Raw genomic sequence first — 18,875 nt, forward strand, 5'->3', positions numbered from 1 at the left:
TGAATTGCACATTGCAACCAGCTAACACTTCTCCCAGCTAGAATTTTTGCAGTGTTCATTGTTCAGGAGGTTTTTTACCATGAGCCAAATTATCTGCAGAGGTCTCATCCTCTCTAAAACAAATGGAGCTGGTGATGTAAACTGGTAAAATTTTCTCCCAAAATGGTCATTGAATTCAATTAAAAATGGTCCTCCCCCTTGTTGTAAAGGTGATTACAGCCCTGATTCCAGGAAAAACAACTAGAATTACCGCCTTGCAGTTGTATGCCTCTGCGAACCAGTCAAGTTGCAGTCACAGTTTATATGCATGTCTGTGAAAACATGGATGCTTCACACACAACTTCCTCGCGGTATCCCAGAAGATCTATACAATCAACAATGTTTCATGGTGGACATTCAAGATAAGTGTCACAAATTAAGTATCTGACCAAATGTCTCCCCTTCTGTTCCTAAGATATGACATAATGGCTAGATAAGTGTTTTTGCAGAGCATCATGATGTCATGGGGAAGTTGATCTTTGACCTTTTGGATTTAAAACGTCATCATTTTAGACATTCATGTGAAATTCGGTCATAATCAACATATCAGTTCTTGCTTTATGGCCAAAAACATGTTTCGTAGGGTCACAGTGACCTTGACCTTTGAGGACCAAATTCTAATCAGTTCATTCTGAAGTCCAAGTGGATGTCAGTGCCAAATTTGAGGAAATTCCCTCAAGGCTTTCTTGAGATATTGTGTTCACAAGAATAAGATGGATGCAAGGTCCCAGTGACCTTTGACCACCAAATTCTGATCATTTCATCATTAAGTCCAAGTGGATGTTTGTGCCAAATTTAGAAAAAATCCCTCAAGGTGTTCTTTAGATATCTTGTTCACAAGTCAGACAGACAAGGTCACAGTGAGCTTGACCTTTGACTTAAGACCACCAAAATGTAATCAGTTCGTTGTTGAATCCAAGTGAACATTTGTATCAAATTCAAAGAAATTCCTCAAGGTACTCTTGAGATATGGTGCTCACAAGACTGGGATGGACGGGCAACTTGAAATCATAATGCCTCCAGCCACGGCACGGAGGCATAAACATTCATGTTTTTGAATATTTTAAATGCAAAACAAGGAAGATATAGATGCCTTGATCAGGTATTGCATTACAGTTTATTGTTGTAGTCATCATTTGTTGCACTCTCTGCAAGAAGTTACAGGTTAAAGGTAATAGAGACTGAGGGTAAAAGCTACACCATAGTACATGCACGATGCTGTCACACTGTGAGTTTTCTTCTGTGGACTTCCCACTCCTCCCGTGAACACACTGTACTGGGTTAGTTTCCCTCTCAGAGACACAGTTCTACAACAGTCTCACTGTCAAGATATCATCGAGGCAACACACACCTGACCTACAAACAAATCATTAGAAACAAAGTATGTACAGTTACAGTAGATGACTGTTCAACGTATGAGCGTGATCATAAAAGGCAATTCTTAAGGCAGAAATATCTTAAGGAGGAAGATGAGGAATGTGATGAAGAACAAAATAAACATCCAGGCCACAAGTCATTAGACATGTCTTCCTGCCAATGAGACTCTGAATGATGGAGGGAAATCATAAAGGCATCATGTTCAGACTTACAGTATGTGTTGCACAGCAGGACAATGTGTGTCTGCTGCCTGGACAGTGAGCTGGGTTTCATGAGCTGTGCATCTGCACAAACACACGAACATGAGGTGTTTTATTATGACTAATCCATACACAACATAAATACAAGCCAGGAACTTCATGTTATGAAAGAAGAAAGAAATATATATCAACGCAAAGGTACATTTAAAATTGCAAAAATATGCAGATATTTTTTGTAAATTATTTGAAGGCAAGACTAGACAATACTGCAGGTAATACTGTGTCTATACCTGCCTTTCTGCACATCTGTGTAGTCTAAGTAAGTCTCAAATAAACACACAGCATGAACATGTGGTTTCAAAATGTACTTTAAAGGCCCTAAAAAAATATATTTTTTCAATCTACTTCTTATTATAAGCGATGGGGTCTAACATCAGCACAACATTTTCTGCCAAAGTTAGAGTAGATTTGGTTATTTTACATAAGAGATTTCTGTAATGTAATGTAATGTAATTTTTGTTTCGCTCACTTGTTTGAAGTAGAAGAGACTTAATTGGAAACAAATGATGTCATGTACTTTCTAGCACCAATCAGGATTTAGCAATGTTTGAATTGGCAGTTATGGGAGTGTTTGTTTGTAGGGGCACTTCACAGATTTGACACATTAAGATCAGTTCACTCATTATGAGGAGAACCACTGAGCCTGTGAAAATAGTTGTCTTTTGTGGCTCTGGGGGGATCTCCTCTGATGATGTCATCAGGGTTATTTTGGCTCTATCCCGAGTGAGACGAATTTATAACAGAAGACCTGTGTTACCAACTTTGGTTGTGGAGTATGAGAGATCTGGGTATTTAACAGTAAATAATGTTTTAACCATTAAGATGCTATGGAGTTGCATCATGGGAAATGTAGGTTATGGCAGTGTTTAAAGGGACAGTTCATCAAAAAAAAAAAAAGACAGCTCTTTCCTCTTACCTGTAATGCTTGGTAAGATTGTTTGATGTGAGTTACTGAGTGTTGGAGATATCGGCCATAGAGATGTCTAACTTCTCTTCCAGAAATAATGACCTGGTTACTCAAGTTAATCCACAGACCTTGTTGTTGTGGCCCAAAAGGACACCATTAATGTTTACATTTTGTGCTATCACGAGCACAAGCCTCTTGTTCATGAGTAGATGCATGCTTCCTTCTACATGGTGATATAGTTGGTGGGTGTAGTTCGGTAGAAAGAAAATAGTTCCTACATGAAACTGCTCACAACAAGGTCTGTGGACCATCTCGAGTAACTAGGTCATGATTTCTGGAAAGTGACATAGCTGTTGAGTTTTTCAAATGTATTTTTTTGGCACTTGGAGCACCACCAGCTGAGTACCATCTAGTTCCATTATATCGGAAAGAAGTATTTCAACATTGAGCAACTCACACCAAAAACACTACAGGAAAGGGTGAAAATATGTATTTTTGATTTTGGGGTGAACTGTCCCCTTAAACTTGGCCCATATAGGGACTGATGGACAAAGAGACACAAACATCTCACAATATCTCAGCTTCAATTAACCAAGTCACCGTTCTTTTTATACTCTGTATCGTACAAGTCTCATTACTTTATGGAAGTGCAAAACTAAAATCAAATCTGATCAGCTCTTGCCCACACAGTCCCGATGAAGCAGATTAGATGAGTGTTAAACTAAAAAAACTGAGCAGTGCGGACTATTCAGACTTTAATTTTTGAAATATCAAGATTTTATACCACATTTTCTTGGGCTTGATTGAGTATGGCTCTCACAGTTTGTGTCATTGTTTTGTTGCCAGACTTCTGCAAACATATATCGGGGGAAATTACTTTTCCATGGATAACATATAGATTAGAAAGATGCTGTTATTTGGCACAAAATCTGTATGAAAACAGACTGTTTTCTACATGTGATCCAAAAAAAAAAAAGATGTGTGGAAACTTTTCCTGATTCCTCAAAAACAGGAGTGTGCTATGAAGTATGCTTTGTAAAGACGAAAGTGGGGGAAAGTCTCATTAAGCATCATCAGCAAAACAAAACTGAGGGTGACTTCATCGAACAATCATTTACCGTACACACGCGTGTAAAAAACTAAATGAAAACCCATACAAAATGTACAGTTTAATATCCCGTATTTTCTTGAGTGTCACTCTCTGCAGGCCTCGTGTCTTCTGTAGTGCCAGTGCCTGAGGAAGCCAAACACACATCAGTCCTTCTGTCTTGTGCTTATTGATTTGAATGTGAGTTGGATCGGACCACACTGTTGTGCCATCATAGGGAAGGGAGGTCATTCCACTTTGACACATTGCCATTTCTCATCACAACACTTCTCGCTTCTTTACTCAAAAGTCTGTGGCCAGGGATTAAAGGATCATCTATGATATGGTAAAAAAAATTGGCAGATCTACAGTATGCGCTCATCTGAAGGAGCTGTACACGATGATCAGGACACAGCAACAAACACCACACTGTCCACCACTGAGGTTCATATCAGCCAATCTGACAGCTTTATCTGACTGAAGTATACATGTACAGTAAAATCATATCCAGTGCTGAGTCTTTATAATTGTGCCATAGGAGCTGGAAGCAGCCAGAGAGAGAGAGAGATAAAAAGTTTTAGACCTCCTTGATTGTTCGTTCAGAGGGGCGGTACTCCTCCCTTCCTTTAGGGGAGGACAAGTAGAAGGACTGGGTCTTGCGTTTTAGTCGAGCTCTCTTGGTGGCCAGTGACAGGCTGTGCTTGCTGGAGGCGATTATGTCAGAGATGAACTTCTTGCAGTCCACACACACCTCCATGGTGGCCCAGTCCTCTGTCAGCTCTGAAGGAAGCTCCAGTTCTTCATGAGACTTTAAAGAGCCGTGCTTTGAAAACCTACATGGCACAGAAACAAGAGAACATCTTAGCATGAACACGATCAGAGAACACTGTTGTTTTTGTTATTACAGTTTGGTTTACTTTGACTGACTGTTCAAACTACCCCAGGTATGTGATCATGGGTAACCTAATCGGTGGGTGGTCACCGTAATTAAAACAAACAAACAAAAAAACAACCCAACAACATATTTTCTCACTTACATATTGTTTTATCTAGTTATGTTAATTGTTTTATTTCCATTTGTTCAGGTTTTGAGCTTTGACCATATCTTTTCATTTACTGATGTCTTGATGTTGTTGTACATGTTCTTTATTATTTTATCTGGTTTTATTTTTGATGTTGTGGAATCTACATACTTTTTTGCTATGCATTAAGTCATTAATATCATTATTACTGTAATACAAGGTAAATGGAATCTCATTTTTTATGTTTACTACAATGATTGTTGAATGCGGGAAGGTTTGAGTATTATTAAATCAATACTTCACCTGCAAATCGACCATTTGCATAACAATTACTCACCCCATGTAATGTTAAATTCGTGAAGAAAACTTTGTTTTTCTTGCATGCCTCCATATCGAACAGAGAGCCCAAAAAAAATTAGACATCTTCATGAATTGAAGTCTAGGGGACCATGTTTAACAGCAGCAAAACTATATCAAAACATCTGTTTACAAGCTCTCATATAATTGGTACAGTATAATTCAAGTCTCATTTATCCAGTCGTATGCTCAGTACTTCCCCAACACATGCATTCAAGCTCAAACCTTATAATATAAAACATGTCAGTACAAACAGTCTCATGCATGGCACAGTGGTGTGCAAGCAAGTTTAGGGCACGCTACTCACAGGCATAGTGTTTTATATTGTAACATCTTAGCAAAAATGCATGTGTGTGTGTGAAGTAGTGAGCATACGACTGGATAAATGCGACCTGGATTACACTGCATGAGTTCTGTGAGAGTTTGTAAATGGATGTTTTGATATATTTTGCTGTTGTTAAATGTTGTCCGCAGTGACTTCAATTCATGAAGAAGGTTTGCCTTTTTTGGATTCTCCATTTGCCAGGGAGGCGTGAGAAAAACAGTTTTTTTATCACAAATTCAAGATAACAGGCTGTAAGCAACTGATATACAAACGGTAAGTTTGCAGGTGAAATGTTCCTTCAAGTGTAAGAACACTGTTTCAGAAGAGAAATGCTGCTGTTCAATTTATTACCAATACTCCAGTGTGGAGGTATCATTTTTAGAGAGAGATGTCTCAAAAGCTGTGCACATCAAACCAAAACTATGTGAATAGTTTGACACTACTAGGGTTGAGAAAATACATTTGTCTTTTCTGGTAATTTGGATGAATCAACATTTTTAATTTTAATAAAAAATAAATAATTCCAGAATTTTAAGAAATAATAATAATAATAAATTTCCCAGGCCTCTTTGGACAAAACACAAACATGCAATATGTGCTCCAAATCCATCTATACAAATACCAGATCTCCAGAGCAATAAAGACAAACAATAAGGAAAATGCAATCACAATTGGGAAATGTAGCACATATAAAACCCAAACAGAAATGTACTGAGGTGAAATAAAGATTCGGCCACTAGGTGTCACAGTGACAGTGCAAAGATGTAGCTGGATGTGTCAGCAGCAACTACTATGATTGAAGGCCTTTTTGTCTTCTATTTGTGTTTTAGTATTTTTTGCATTTTGGGATCATGAGCATTTTTTTTCAGCCTCTGCACTTTTTTTAGAATTTGCAGGACTTTTTGAACTGGAGTTCATTTTTTAAAATGTAATATTTTAGTTCTGATCTTAGGGGCCATTGTTGCAATATCATACAAACTGTCAACAGGAGAATTTGTATCACATTAGGACATAATAATTGTGTTCAAAGCTCTTACTTGGACATGGTCTTCTGAATGCTGTGGCGCCGTGGACTGCCAGAGGACTTCTCAGATTTAGCAGCAGCTGCTGCTCCAGAGGCTTTTCCAGCTCCTTTAGATGCTCCTGTTGTTTCTACTTTCAAAGCAGGGGGCGCCTGGGCCCCTCCCACTGCTGATGGCCCCGGCTCTCCGGCCACAGAGAGTCCTTGTCCTACAGCACTCATGGCACTCAACCTCTCCCTGGGGAGAGTGTTGGTCGAGCCAATGGAGTAGATGGGCAAGCTGGAATAAGGTTTGGACGGCAGCCGCATCTGTTAGAGAGGGAAGACGTAGATGTAAATTAGAAGTGTAATGATTACTGAGAGAGACTATGGATGAGATATAACAGGCATACATTTTTTGGGTACCATTTTTTGTTTGTGTAAGGACTTAAAAGCTTCATTAAATTACTTCAGCACTTATCATGAAATGTCATAATTATACATTATACTCTCTAATTTAAAGTTCAACTTTTTGAATGGCAACACATTTCTGTCAGCTGACTGATGAGAACAAATAACAGCAGGATTTAATGCTGCACTGGCAGCTGTTTGGAGAAATGATTTACTCAATTTGACTAACCTTTTTGCAGCACTGTGCACACACAGGCCTGTGAGGGGAGAAGAGAGAGAGCAAACAGAGGAAGTGATGAGTGAACACAGTAACACTTCCTTCTCAACAGGTTTAATTTAAAATGCAAAAGATAAAAGATGTTTTACTTTTTGCAAAACTGGCAAATGTAGGACCAGGTGAAGAAGGAAAACCTTTTGGTTCGACAACAGAAGCAAAGCTGCAATAAAAGACATTAAGACCATGTTAGAAAAAACAAGATATCATGCAAACATTAAGAAATATGTGCTCTTTCCCTTATGGTGAAGTTAAAGGTCCTGTGGGCAAGATGTAGGGGGATATATTGCCAGAAATACAATATAATAAGTACGTTTTCTTTAGTGTATAATCACCTGAAAATACAAATTGTTGTGTTTTTGTTACCTTAGACTCTAGGCCACCGTAGTTATAAGCCCATCTGCAATGAGCAGTGTTGGAGTTACACTTACCTGTAACATGAAACTTCTTTATGCAGTGTTTTAACTAGTTTTAATCACTTGGTCTTTTTGTTTTGGAAGGGAAAGAGACCTCTGCAGATAATTCAGCTCCTGGTAAAAACCTCCTAATCAATGAACATTACAGAAATTCTCAGTGGGAGAAGTTATAGCTTGTTTCAATCTGCAATTCACCACTAGATGCCATCACCCCCCCCCCCCCCCCCCCGCAAATCTTACTCACTTCACCTATAAGAATGGTACAGCCCAACTCATTTCATAACAACTGCATCTACTCGTGTGTTTTACTGTACACGATAAAGGCAACATGTGTCGCACACAAAGAAGTTACCTTTCCCTTCTTCATAGCGTTGTAGATTTCTTTGTACTGCTGGAACTTCTCTAGCTCTGCCTTAACCAGCACCTGTCTGATGTGCATCACCTCCTCCACCGTCAGAGACAGACACTCCACAGGGAAACAGAACTCCTCCTGTAACAGCACACACACACACACACACACACACACATAAAGACAGACACAGAACAGTGAGCAACCGTGGTGGCCACAGCAGATCCAACACTGGGCTCAGTGTTTATAATTCAGCACACAAACAGCCCTCCCTCTGCACCTTTTAGAGCAGCCTGTGTGGCTCCAGAGTACATTTGGGTCATAAAAATGTTCACTGAAGAAGAGGGTGGACTCAGAGAGGGTTCATGATGCGTAAACGACAGGAGTGATGGGAAGACATTATGCAGTGGTGATCCAGGGCAGCAGAGTTATTCACAACCTTGGCAATTAAAGGAGTGTTCCACCATGATTTAATTATTTTTTTCTCCCATTACATGTTTTCTGTAATTAGGTACATCCTTTTGAACAAACTTCTTCCAAAAATGTGACAAGTGAAAGCTATAGCTGTGTCAAGTGTGTTTTTTCTTTCTTTTCTTTTTTTTGGATAGACTTTATCTGAAAACACTGTGCTTTAGATTGTATGTTGGCATGACTGTGGCAAGTTGTACTGCAGTATGTAGTTTAATGTAATTAAACATGAAGAGAAACATTGGTGAAACAAATGAAAAAAGGCCCATACAGAGCAGAATATACAGTAGATTGCAAAGAACCTCTCTGCAGACTTCACACACTCTTCAGCCTGAACACACACTGTATTTTCCCATACAGCAACAAAATATTCATGGAGTTTATTGAAGGAAGCCAAGGCATCTACACACCCATCAGGTTGTGTGAGAGGGTTTTAGACTGTAAACATTTTCATATGGATTTAAACCTCTAAAAAACAAACTAATGAGTGACATTATTTCCTTCACAGATGTCGTTTGACACACCCATATATGAGCAGGCACTGCAGACCTACAGCTCAAGTAAGATCCACTATAGTTTCAAGTCTCCATCAATATACAATAGCAGGTAAAGTCTCCTACATTGTGTCTTGTATTTAAACATAAAGGCAAGTGATCTCTTGCGTATTTGTTTATCTCACACTGGTGACTGAACCTTTGGAGAGAAACAAGCTCTCCTCTGAGGTGACAGCTGAAGTTATGACTGAGCTGCTAGTGGAGGAGCGCAAAAGCACACTGAGAGTGCAGTGAGTTACTGACACACAAACAACACTACACTTGAACATATCTCTGCTCATGTCACACCCATCTGTCTGTAATGAGGTAGAGAGGAACAGTAAAGATGAAGCTTGTGTTTTCTTTCTGTTTGAAGGCTCTGGGAGTTTGAACTGGAGTACTTTGATGAGGCTGATGGTGACGTCGTATGTCATGTTACATAAACAAGGCATAACCCCAGATTCACAGACTGTAGGCGCAGCCATGAGCTAGCTGTTTTCAGTTTATGAAAGGTGACTGTAACATTTAGGTCGCCTACAAAAGTCTTGTTTAGCATTTAGTTGTACTAAAAAACATGACATTTTATTTTTTAAGTTTTAAGCCTGTTTTTTGCTTGTGAAAATTAGCAATAGCAATAGTATTATTACAGTTAACCATGGTTGTAAATACACCGTGATAACTAAACTAGCAGCTAGCATTAGGGTAAGCTCCACCCTTTCATCCAAATATGGTCACCTCTGGCTCCACAGGAAAAAAAAACAAAAAACAGATTGTGACAGCCAAAATGCCAAACTCAAGGCTTCAGAGTGGTTGTTGACAAAACAATGGGTGACATTATGATGGCGACATCCATTTTTTTCTATACAGTCTATGATTTTAGATCACAGTATCACCAATGTACACCCAATGTGTACTGATCATTATTCTGACCTGGGACCTGATATGTATGTCTGCTGGTCATGACATCCTGTTGAAAGCTTCTTTAACAGTCACACACAGTGATTCACTGACTGACCGCTGCTGTACAAATGAATGCACTATAACTCCTGCTGATCTCATGACTCCTGCAGCTGGCAGCATGCGAGCAAGGAGAAAACATGAGACAACTTTAAAATATTTTTATGTCTTTATAGGGATGCTAATAAAAGGGATCTTAAACAATGTCTTTATCTCTATAGTGCCACCAATAAATCAAAAATATGGAGGTCAAAACAGACATTTTATTATAAATGCATCCCAGCATCGGCAAATAAATCATTTGTTCAACTCTAGAGCAGATGTATATGAATCTTAGCTGGTGCTACCTACTTGTGTTTAAGTGTTAACATGTTATCCAAAGCAGTGAAGTGAATGACTGTTAATTAAATGATATTGATCACTAGCTACGACGTTACACCTCAGGTAAAATGCAGTTTGCTCTCAGTCTAGAATGGCAGCAGCCTGCTCTATAGGTGAATGATCTTTAGTGAAGCAGGAAGCATTAGGAGAGGACGGGCAGCTATAGTTATTATGCCAGCATGGACTGAGGCAGACTGGCAAACCTTGGCAGACTCTCTTCCTCTGATGTAAAGAGCCCTGCACAGAGCAAAAACTGCCTTCATCAGCACCAACACAAATGCCTCCACAGGGTGGGAGCTCTGCGAGGGGTGGAGAGTGGAGGGAGAAGGGCGGAGGAGGAGGAGGGGGTTCCAGGGACGATATGAAGATATCGTCCCAACCTGAATGAGAGAAGCTTGCTGCAGTTTGATAAAGTCACACAAGGAAATAATGTGAGCACACACACAGTAGATTTGGTGAAGGAAAAAGCAGAGGGAAGAAATCCAGGAAGACACACGTCACACAAATAAAAGGATACGAGAAGTGACAGTGAGTGTTTAGTTTCAATCCCTTCGCATTTGCTTCTCTGTAAAGATCCCAATGTTCCATCTTTTTGTCTCGCTTATTAAGTTACTGGTCAGGATCTGTTGCCAGGGCTGGTTAAAACTTTCCCCAGAGAGCGCACAGTAATATGCTCCAATACTTCCACACTTTATTTGCTGTTTGTTTATTAAATGCTACTGTTCTTATAAACAGTTTTTTAAATTCTAAAGCCTTTATCCTGCCCCCTTTTTTGTCAGCATGTCCCATGACCTAAGTACAGTATTGTTTCATGGTACATTTTATTTACTGAGTAGATTCAGTATGTCAAAAAATGTCTGACCCACCAGAGATTTGGAGCTCTGTTTGGAGGGAGGTTGAAACAGTCGGACAGTGGTCGGGGTTTCCTTCTCAATGGAGTGTCTCCTCTGGGGGGTCTGACGCCTCTCTGGCTGGGGTGTAGAAGAGATGGGCAGGAACATGGGTGGAGCTGGTGTTCATAGAGGAAAGAGAGGTGAAAGAGAGAAAAGGGGGCTGATTAACTGGAAAATTCTGTTGATTGGTTAATTCAAAGCTCAAGAACTTTTGATAATAAACAGCAACAATAAAGGAAAATTTCTAAGAAAACATTGCTAGCGTAGCTTTAAGATTAAAACTCATTGATCAATGTCAGTAAATGGTTTAGCTGAGGAGGCCACTGGGCTACAACAGGGATGTAGAAATAATTCCTGACTCACTTTTCTTCCCCAGAGCACACTCTGGAGATGTATCATCCATCAAAGATGTAGCCACACTGGAGCTGCTAGCTGACTTGCGGCCAAAAATCTCATCCTGAATGTATGGAATATACAAACACACCAATCATTATTAGCTCTGCACATGTGAGATGTAATTTCCAAAAATCCACCCCCTACACACAAGTGCACAAACACACAAAGTCATACTGACATCAGAGTCAGAGCTGTCCAGCTCGGCGAGGCTAGGTGCCTTCAGGAGCCTCTTCCTCTGAGGTGCAGACTGAGATCCGGAGGGTTCTACCCTGGGAGATGCTAATCCATTGGTCAGAGACAGAGAGCTGGATGTCCTCCTGCCCATGTACGGACTAAACTCATCTGCACAGAGCCACACACAAGAGAGAGAGTCACTCAGACAAAATGCAGGAAAAGCACCTGACATGAATCTCAAAACTCTCCCTCATATGATTCCTTGCATCTTGTGTTATTCTGTCAATCTACTGTGACTGCTCTGCCCCCGAAAAGGGCGAACAGACTGTTTTCACATCACAGTGTGTTTATGGGACAGTAAGGTGAAAAGATGCAATGAATCCTGTACAGAGGACTGAGGTTTGAGATTCATCCCAAGGTGAAAGAGGTCAGGAAGGGTGAGTTAAACTGGTCTGAGGGGAAGCAGAGGAGCAGGCTGGTGTTACACACAGAGCATGGATGACTCTTTTTGTTACTGTTCTCAGGGGAGCTGAATCTTTAAAATCAAGTGCCACAAGGTCATTCTGCAAAACAAGTAATAATTTCTAACCACCTAACAGGCTGCCTCTCTCTAGCTGTGGTCTATAGGAGTGCAGAGTTGTTAAAGCAAAAAAAAGAGTCTTTATACAGAGGGAGGGAGTGTGAGAAGAGGAGACAAGGGAGTGCTGCAAAAGGCAGATAAAGAGTTGCAGCTGATAGCATCTATGAGAGCTCTGAAACCTCTCTCTTTTCTCATCATCTCACCATGAGCTCTGTTTCTGCTGCTGTTGGACTATAATTGACTTTTCTGTCATGTAAGAGACTGTATCAGCAGGGTTTAGACTTTATGAAACACAAACAGACCAGCCATAATTAGCTATAAAGGCAGACAGACAAGGCCATTAGGTTAAGGTTAAACAAGGCCTTTGAAGCCACAGAAGTGCTCATACTTTACCTACTCCAGCACGGAACAAATCCTGTGGCATACTGCGAGTTTTGCCATAACCTAAAAGGGGACACCTCCTTTATTAGGATAGCTATAAGAACATTCCACCATTTGGTATGTCTGTGCTGGTAGGTCCTGGTAATATGTCATGATTAATGCAGTCAGTGCATTATTGTGTGGTTGAATGTGGCTAATTTATTTTTGTGGTGGATCCAGCATTACCTCAACCTGGTTTGTTCATTGTTTCTACATTTTCTGCTTTTCATCCCACCAATGTGTTGCTTCAATAAAAGGTGGCTGTATGAGCTTATATATAGCTTTAAAGTGTGATCATTGAGCTGTGAGGCGTATGTGTTATATGTGTGTGATCATGCAACTTTATCAAATTCCACATTTTGTTGCTTGATATCACTTTGGTCTAAGGTTACTGTTGATTAAAATTGGTCTCTCTGCCACTTTTGAGGGTATTTACTGCAAAACTATTGTTAAATTGTTGGCTCAACAAAAAAATATCCCTTTCTTAAATAAAAAAAAAAAAGATATAAAAACCTAACATTTAGTATTTAAGTTTCAGTGGAACCATTTTTATTTTCAAAGGGGTAGCTCAAGATTTGGGGAAATATTTTTATTTGTGTTCTTGAAAAATAGGTAATTGAGTAGATTGCTGCCACTCCAGGCTGTTCTCATAAACTGTATATTTTCCTATGAAAAGTAATGCACCCAAATTTGTACATAAAGACTGCGATCATGTGACCGATGAGCTGTCAGGAGGAGCGGTCCTGAGCGGTCTTGAAAGGAGGCAGGTTGGGGTGGTGGATGGGTCACAAAAATGTGGACTTTCTCCTAGAGACGTGTGTTTGGAGCCATGTGAACTCTGAGTCATTTTAAGGTATGCCCTTACCATGTTTCTTTTCCTAAACCCAACTTCCGTAATTGGACGTTTATTACCTTACTTTGCATTAAGGATGTAACGTCATTCATGGGGTGCTAATTCATAAGATATCACATCAACTGCTGAGTGTGCATTTTTGTAGGGTATCATCTGAACTCTTCTATGACAATATGTTAACCCCTCCCATGTCTTTGCATTAAGTATGAGGCTCAGTGCAGGTGGTGATTAGCTTAGCTTAGCATAAAGACTTAAAACGGGGCCTCTGCCAACCACCACTTCTAAAGCTAACTTATTAACTAGTTGGGTCTTATTTAATCTGTATATGAAAAGAAATGTAGAAAGCACAAGTTGTGGTTTTACAGGGAGTTATAAATCAGTGCTACTATTTTAACTCTTTCTTGGCCGAGTGCAATGACTTACATCCCTGGAAATGTTACTGTGCCGCTGTTTGCCAAGAAATAATCCCTGGAAATTCTCCATAAAACTACCACTTACTGTTTTTCAAGTCTGTTTGGGTAACTCTGGACGAGGCAGGCTAGCTTAACTGTGCACGGCAGCAGATCTCGTGATATATCAAGATCACACAAAAATCAGTCTGTCAGACTTCAAGTAATGCATTCGTGATGGCACCAACAGTGGTTTGGCCCAATCAGTGTGATGTAGGAGCTACTAGTAGCTGTGTTTAGGTGTGTATTATGACACAAAGTGGCGACTGTTCATTCAAAACAGCAATGGTGGCCCCTTCAGAGGTTAGTGTATACTGTAGTAGCTTTAGTTATGTCCGAACTGGAGAGTATTTCTGCATTGAAAGAAGAGTAAAGAATGACACTCAAGGCTTTTCTTGATGGAAAAGATGTTTCCGCTCTTCTCGTGACATGGTCTGTGATAGCGGTGTCAAACAGATAGTTCAAGTATTTTGAAAGTCCCTGCCTTTTTCCAAACAGTTATCCATGATTTCTCAGATGGTTGTGTGTAACAGACCTTCTGCCACGTCAGGTTGAGGCTAGCAATTTACCCCTACTTCCAGTTTTCATGCTATGCTACGCTAGCTAACCACTTCTTCGCTGTAGCTTCATATTTATTGCACAGACATTAGAGTGGTACTGATCTTCTCATTTAAATCTCTGCAATAAAGAGAATAAAATGTTGAGCTATTCCATTTTTGTTGATGAATAAACACTAGGTAGGACACACCATCTCCGCTTTGCCACAGTAAAATGGACCCAGAAGTGCATGACACATCACCAAGAGTGTTTACATCTTGTGAAATGGGTTTCTCCTTGAAACAGTATTTTCTTTTTGCTGATTAAAACCTTAGTCATGTTCATTAAAGTGTCAGTGATTATGTACCACCTCCCCATAAAATACAGAGCACAGTGAGATTCAAAAAACTCTCTCCATATGAGACTGATCCATTATAAGAGGAGTTTGTACACACACACACACACACACACACAGATTAAAGGACAGTATGAATGAGTATGTGCGAGGTGATAAAGTTTGTGGTGTGATGAGAGACACTGGCTTCAGTAGAGGGAAAGAGGAGCACAGCGTTATTCTGATTTGCTTGTCTCAGCAGTATTTCCCGTTCACCTCAATCTTATCTCACCTCAATCTGTCTCATTAAGTTGGTCATATGCATTTAATGCTAAACATATGCCACTACTGAGAGAGCAGTGCTGCCCAGTGCTGTGCAGAGTATGAGGCAGCACCCTGATTAAATTCTGCAAAGTCACCTAGAAAGACACGGAAGACTCTTTTGTCTGAAGCTGATGATCCTTGGAGACACAGAAGTGGCAGTAACTTTCTGGCTGGCACACACTTCTACTCAAGATTCACATTTATATTTGTCAGAAAGTGGATGCTTTTCCTGAGTGTTAAGAGATCTACTGCAACAACCAGGACCATTTTTCAGGAGTAATATAATCCTGTCTATCTGTTTGACAGGAGCTATAGATAAATGAACTGTATGTGCTGCACCCTACATTTCATCACTGAGAATGATGATGCCAAAATGATATCCTCTAAAAAAAGATGCACTGAGGCAACAATAGTATCATTTCACAACTCTTCCTACAGAGTTCCTCATAAGCACAAGATGTACTCGGCAGTTATACAACTAAAAAAGACTAAAACTCGGCTGGCTGATGTTACATCATTTTAAACCGTCACTGGCCAATCATTTAGTCATCTCTTTAAACATAAATAAGTGTTCTGGTTTCCGTTTGTATCTAAAACACATAGCACCAAGAGCTGTGAAGTCCTTTGAATATCCCAATCTGCCAGTGAGATGATGGGATCTGTTCCAATCAGCCAACTGAGTTTAATCTTTTCCTTTAGGACAGCCAGATGGTGATAGGAAGTTAGATTTCCCTTGTGTTAAAAACCACAGGCAGTGAGAAGTGTACATGTAATGAAACTGCCCATGTTGCCATCATAATAACTATCAACTCTTTTCTTGTTTCTTCCCAGATAACAAGATTAAAAATGGAGGTAAAAATATGACATGCAATACTGTATGTACAGGCGATCAGTTCCATTTCTGTTATTTTGCAGAATAAAAATGGAAAATAATTAATATTCATATTATGAGTGATAAATATAACAGATCCATAGTTCTCCAAATTGTTGTCAGAACACCTCTCATACTGTCATGAGATAAGGATACTGTTTTAAAAGCATTACATTTGGCATCTACATGTCAAAACAACGGAAAAAATTGTTTGTGAACACATGAAAAAGGGTCATGTAACTTTGATGCAGCTTTCGAAAGCAGGATTTATACTTTTATACACGTAGCCTGACGTGCACCTCACCAGAAATGTAAGCCTGTGAACAAGGACATTGACAACCTACAGGGTACTGAGTTAAGTCCATAGATTTTACTAACAAATAGATACCACACGCCAAGATGGCACCTATTCATTCCAATGGCGTTGCTCGCCGGGCGCATATGCTAAAAAAGTTTTCTAGCTTTCGGGTTAACTTCGGCCCACTGAATATGCGCAGTGGTGTTTCTCCCGCTGGCCTTGCCCGTGAGTTCGGCTCATAGACTATACATGTTGATGATGTCACAGATTTTTAAATCCCCTTCCTTGGCTTGAGGAAAGTGAAAATAAAGCCTCAAATATAAAACCACCATGGCTCAAAAATTCAGAAAAGAAAGATTCATAATTGACATTGTTTGCAGTTTGAGGTGTCCTGTCAACAGTTTCACAGACATCTCTTTATAACGGTGGTCTGTGGGGAAAAAGGCTTTTTGAGACGCAGGGGATTTTTTTCGCTGCAACACCATGTGTGGCTACTGGGAAAAATTTACCGCAAAGCTGAGCAGCTTTCCTGCGGGCCTGGTTAAGTCCCCTAATTCACTTATACCAAGGTTTTTTATCCAATGTACAAAAGTATGTTATCACAGAAAATAGATTGGTTGTGACAGATCGTGTTTCTGCTTTGTCCCTTTCTTGTGTATTTTCCAGCAGGTTTAGTCAAGGTTGCACTCATTCTGCTACCACTTAGAGAGGCAGAAGCTGGATGTTTCAAGCACTTATCCTCTCTGTCAACTATTTATCTTGACTTCTGTGCTCACATGCTGAGTTGTTTTTGCAAACTTTGGATCAAATATTGGTGGGAAACTGCAGCCAGCCTGTTGTATCTCTACATGTTGTATCACACAATAATTTACTTTTTCCAAGGTGAAAGACTAAATACTAGAAGCAGTCAAATTTGAATATATTGAGCACCCTAACCCATGTGTAAGACTGAATGGTTGCTCTGCCCGACTACAGCTCTACTCTTTGTTGCTCACTGCTTTGCTCTCATCAGTGTCCTCCTATTGACCAGTGCCCCACATCACCATGTTTCACCCCCACTGACCACAGCCGACCATCACCAACCACTGAAGCATGGCATGAAATGTGTGTGTGGTGTGCTGATACAGTATGTTTGATGTGTGTGCAGGCTGGGAGAGCAGATGAGCAGCCACAACAAGGAAGGAAACAGAAAGAGATAAAAAGCCAGATAAGCAGCGAGGTAGACTTTACCTGACGCATCAAAACTGAAAGACATGCTAAGTGGCCGTATTACTGCAACGAGAAACAGTCATGGCATCGGACAGTTATTGCTTGTGATTAGGAGGTAAATTAAGGCATTACAAGGTGTAATCTGCGTGTACAGTATTTGGCAAGACATGCAGGGGTATAGCACACTTATTGTGTAGCTTCAGATCACTGAAGTATAACCACTTTCATGATGGGAGATAATAGGATTTCAAATAAGCCACAGCCAATGGTAAAAGATTACTGACATTAAGAAACAGTAGTGGTGTTAGTGTTGGTAGTATTAAAGGGATTGCAGACACTTAGCATCATTATCCATGTTAAACTTCTGCTATATTGCAAACAGTGTTGTCAAAAAAATAATAACAGGCATTAGTTGCAACACAAATGTAAAAGGTTAGGCAACATTAGATAGAACAGCAAAGAACAGAGGCCCAAATAATAATGTAGTAAAGTGTAAAAGGAACTAAAGCATGAAGCTACAACACATTTCTCATCTGAACTCGTCCCAGCAGGTGCAAGCATCAGCTCCATACTTCAGCTTCAAAAATATATTTCACAGTGAAGTATGTTTTTATGTGCATGAGAGTGTGTACGTGTGTGTGCAGCAACAAAGAGGAGGTGAGTTTCCTTACCCAGTCTTCCCCTGCGGACCTCACCGGGCGACACTGGTCGAAGTTTCCTCTCTGATTTGATTTCCTCTAAGATCCGTTCATGCAGCGTTGGAGGAGGCTGAGTCTGCGGCTTCAGCTTACGAGCTGACACCTAGCGCAGGTTGACGATGGGTAAAATATAGATGGTGACAGAGAGTAGGTAGAGAGGAATACAACAAGTGACACAAACAGACAGGGTTATATATGTGTTTTCATCACCACCTCCTCATATCTCCTGTGACTGATTGTTCGTCTCATGACCGAGAGCTGAGCCCTGCTGAAACAGGGCCTGCTAGTTCTGCAGTGAGATTCGTATCAACAGAGAACTGATGAACTCAGCATTTTACTGAGCTCACAGTGCAGTGGGACTTGAATTAGAAAGCTTTAACATTCATGTTTTACAGAGAGGCTAGACTGTTTTTTTTTAATATACTGAATGATTAATTAACAGAAGAGGATTCCCTGAGGTTTCTGCATTACAACTGACTTGTGTTGGGTTGTTCTCGGAGATGCCCACTAGATGATGTTTCTACTATTCTGACACATTTTTAGTAGTGTACCTCGACGTCATTGGATGTTCTAGCCTTTTATCACAAGACACCCTCAGCTGAGGTAGGCCCACCACAGGGTGACAAGATGTGCGTGTGTGTCTAATGGTTAGCCTGGACAGCATGTCTTCTTTTCA

The 18,875-nt window shown here is 40.2% G+C and overlaps 1 protein-coding gene across 4 annotated transcripts in view; it reads right to left on the reverse strand.

The window, feature by feature from the left end:
- Window positions 1-1,137: 1,137 nt before the first annotated feature.
- The window catches only part of spire1b (spire-type actin nucleation factor 1b), a 55,371-nt gene continuing 37,633 nt past the window's right edge, over window positions 1,138-18,875 (reverse strand). Inside the window, exons 8-18 of one of the 4 annotated variants that reach the window (XM_078171982.1) lie at window positions 18,173-18,302; window positions 17,523-17,564; window positions 11,631-11,794; window positions 11,420-11,513; window positions 11,030-11,172; window positions 10,367-10,543; window positions 7,828-7,965; window positions 7,152-7,222; window positions 7,015-7,042; window positions 6,412-6,704; window positions 1,138-4,503 (exon numbers count right to left, since the gene is read on the reverse strand). In XM_078171982.1, coding sequence (XP_078028108.1) covers window positions 4,248-4,503; window positions 6,412-6,704; window positions 7,015-7,042; window positions 7,152-7,222; window positions 7,828-7,965; window positions 10,367-10,543; window positions 11,030-11,172; window positions 11,420-11,513; window positions 11,631-11,794; window positions 17,523-17,564; window positions 18,173-18,302 — 1,536 coding nt within the window. In that variant the 3' untranslated portion in view covers window positions 1,138-4,247. Of the gene's footprint in view, window positions 4,504-6,411; window positions 6,705-7,014; window positions 7,043-7,151; window positions 7,223-7,827; window positions 7,966-10,366; window positions 10,544-11,029; window positions 11,173-11,419; window positions 11,514-11,630; window positions 11,795-12,599; window positions 12,651-17,522; window positions 17,565-18,172; window positions 18,303-18,875 lie in introns of all 4 variants that reach the window. The other 3 variants (XM_033641050.2, XM_033641051.2, XM_033641052.2) reach the window with 3 other exon arrangements.

Source organism: Epinephelus lanceolatus, chromosome 10, assembly GCF_041903045.1.
Source record: "Epinephelus lanceolatus isolate andai-2023 chromosome 10, ASM4190304v1, whole genome shotgun sequence".
NCBI classification, from domain to species: Eukaryota; Metazoa; Chordata; class Actinopteri; order Perciformes; family Serranidae; genus Epinephelus; species Epinephelus lanceolatus.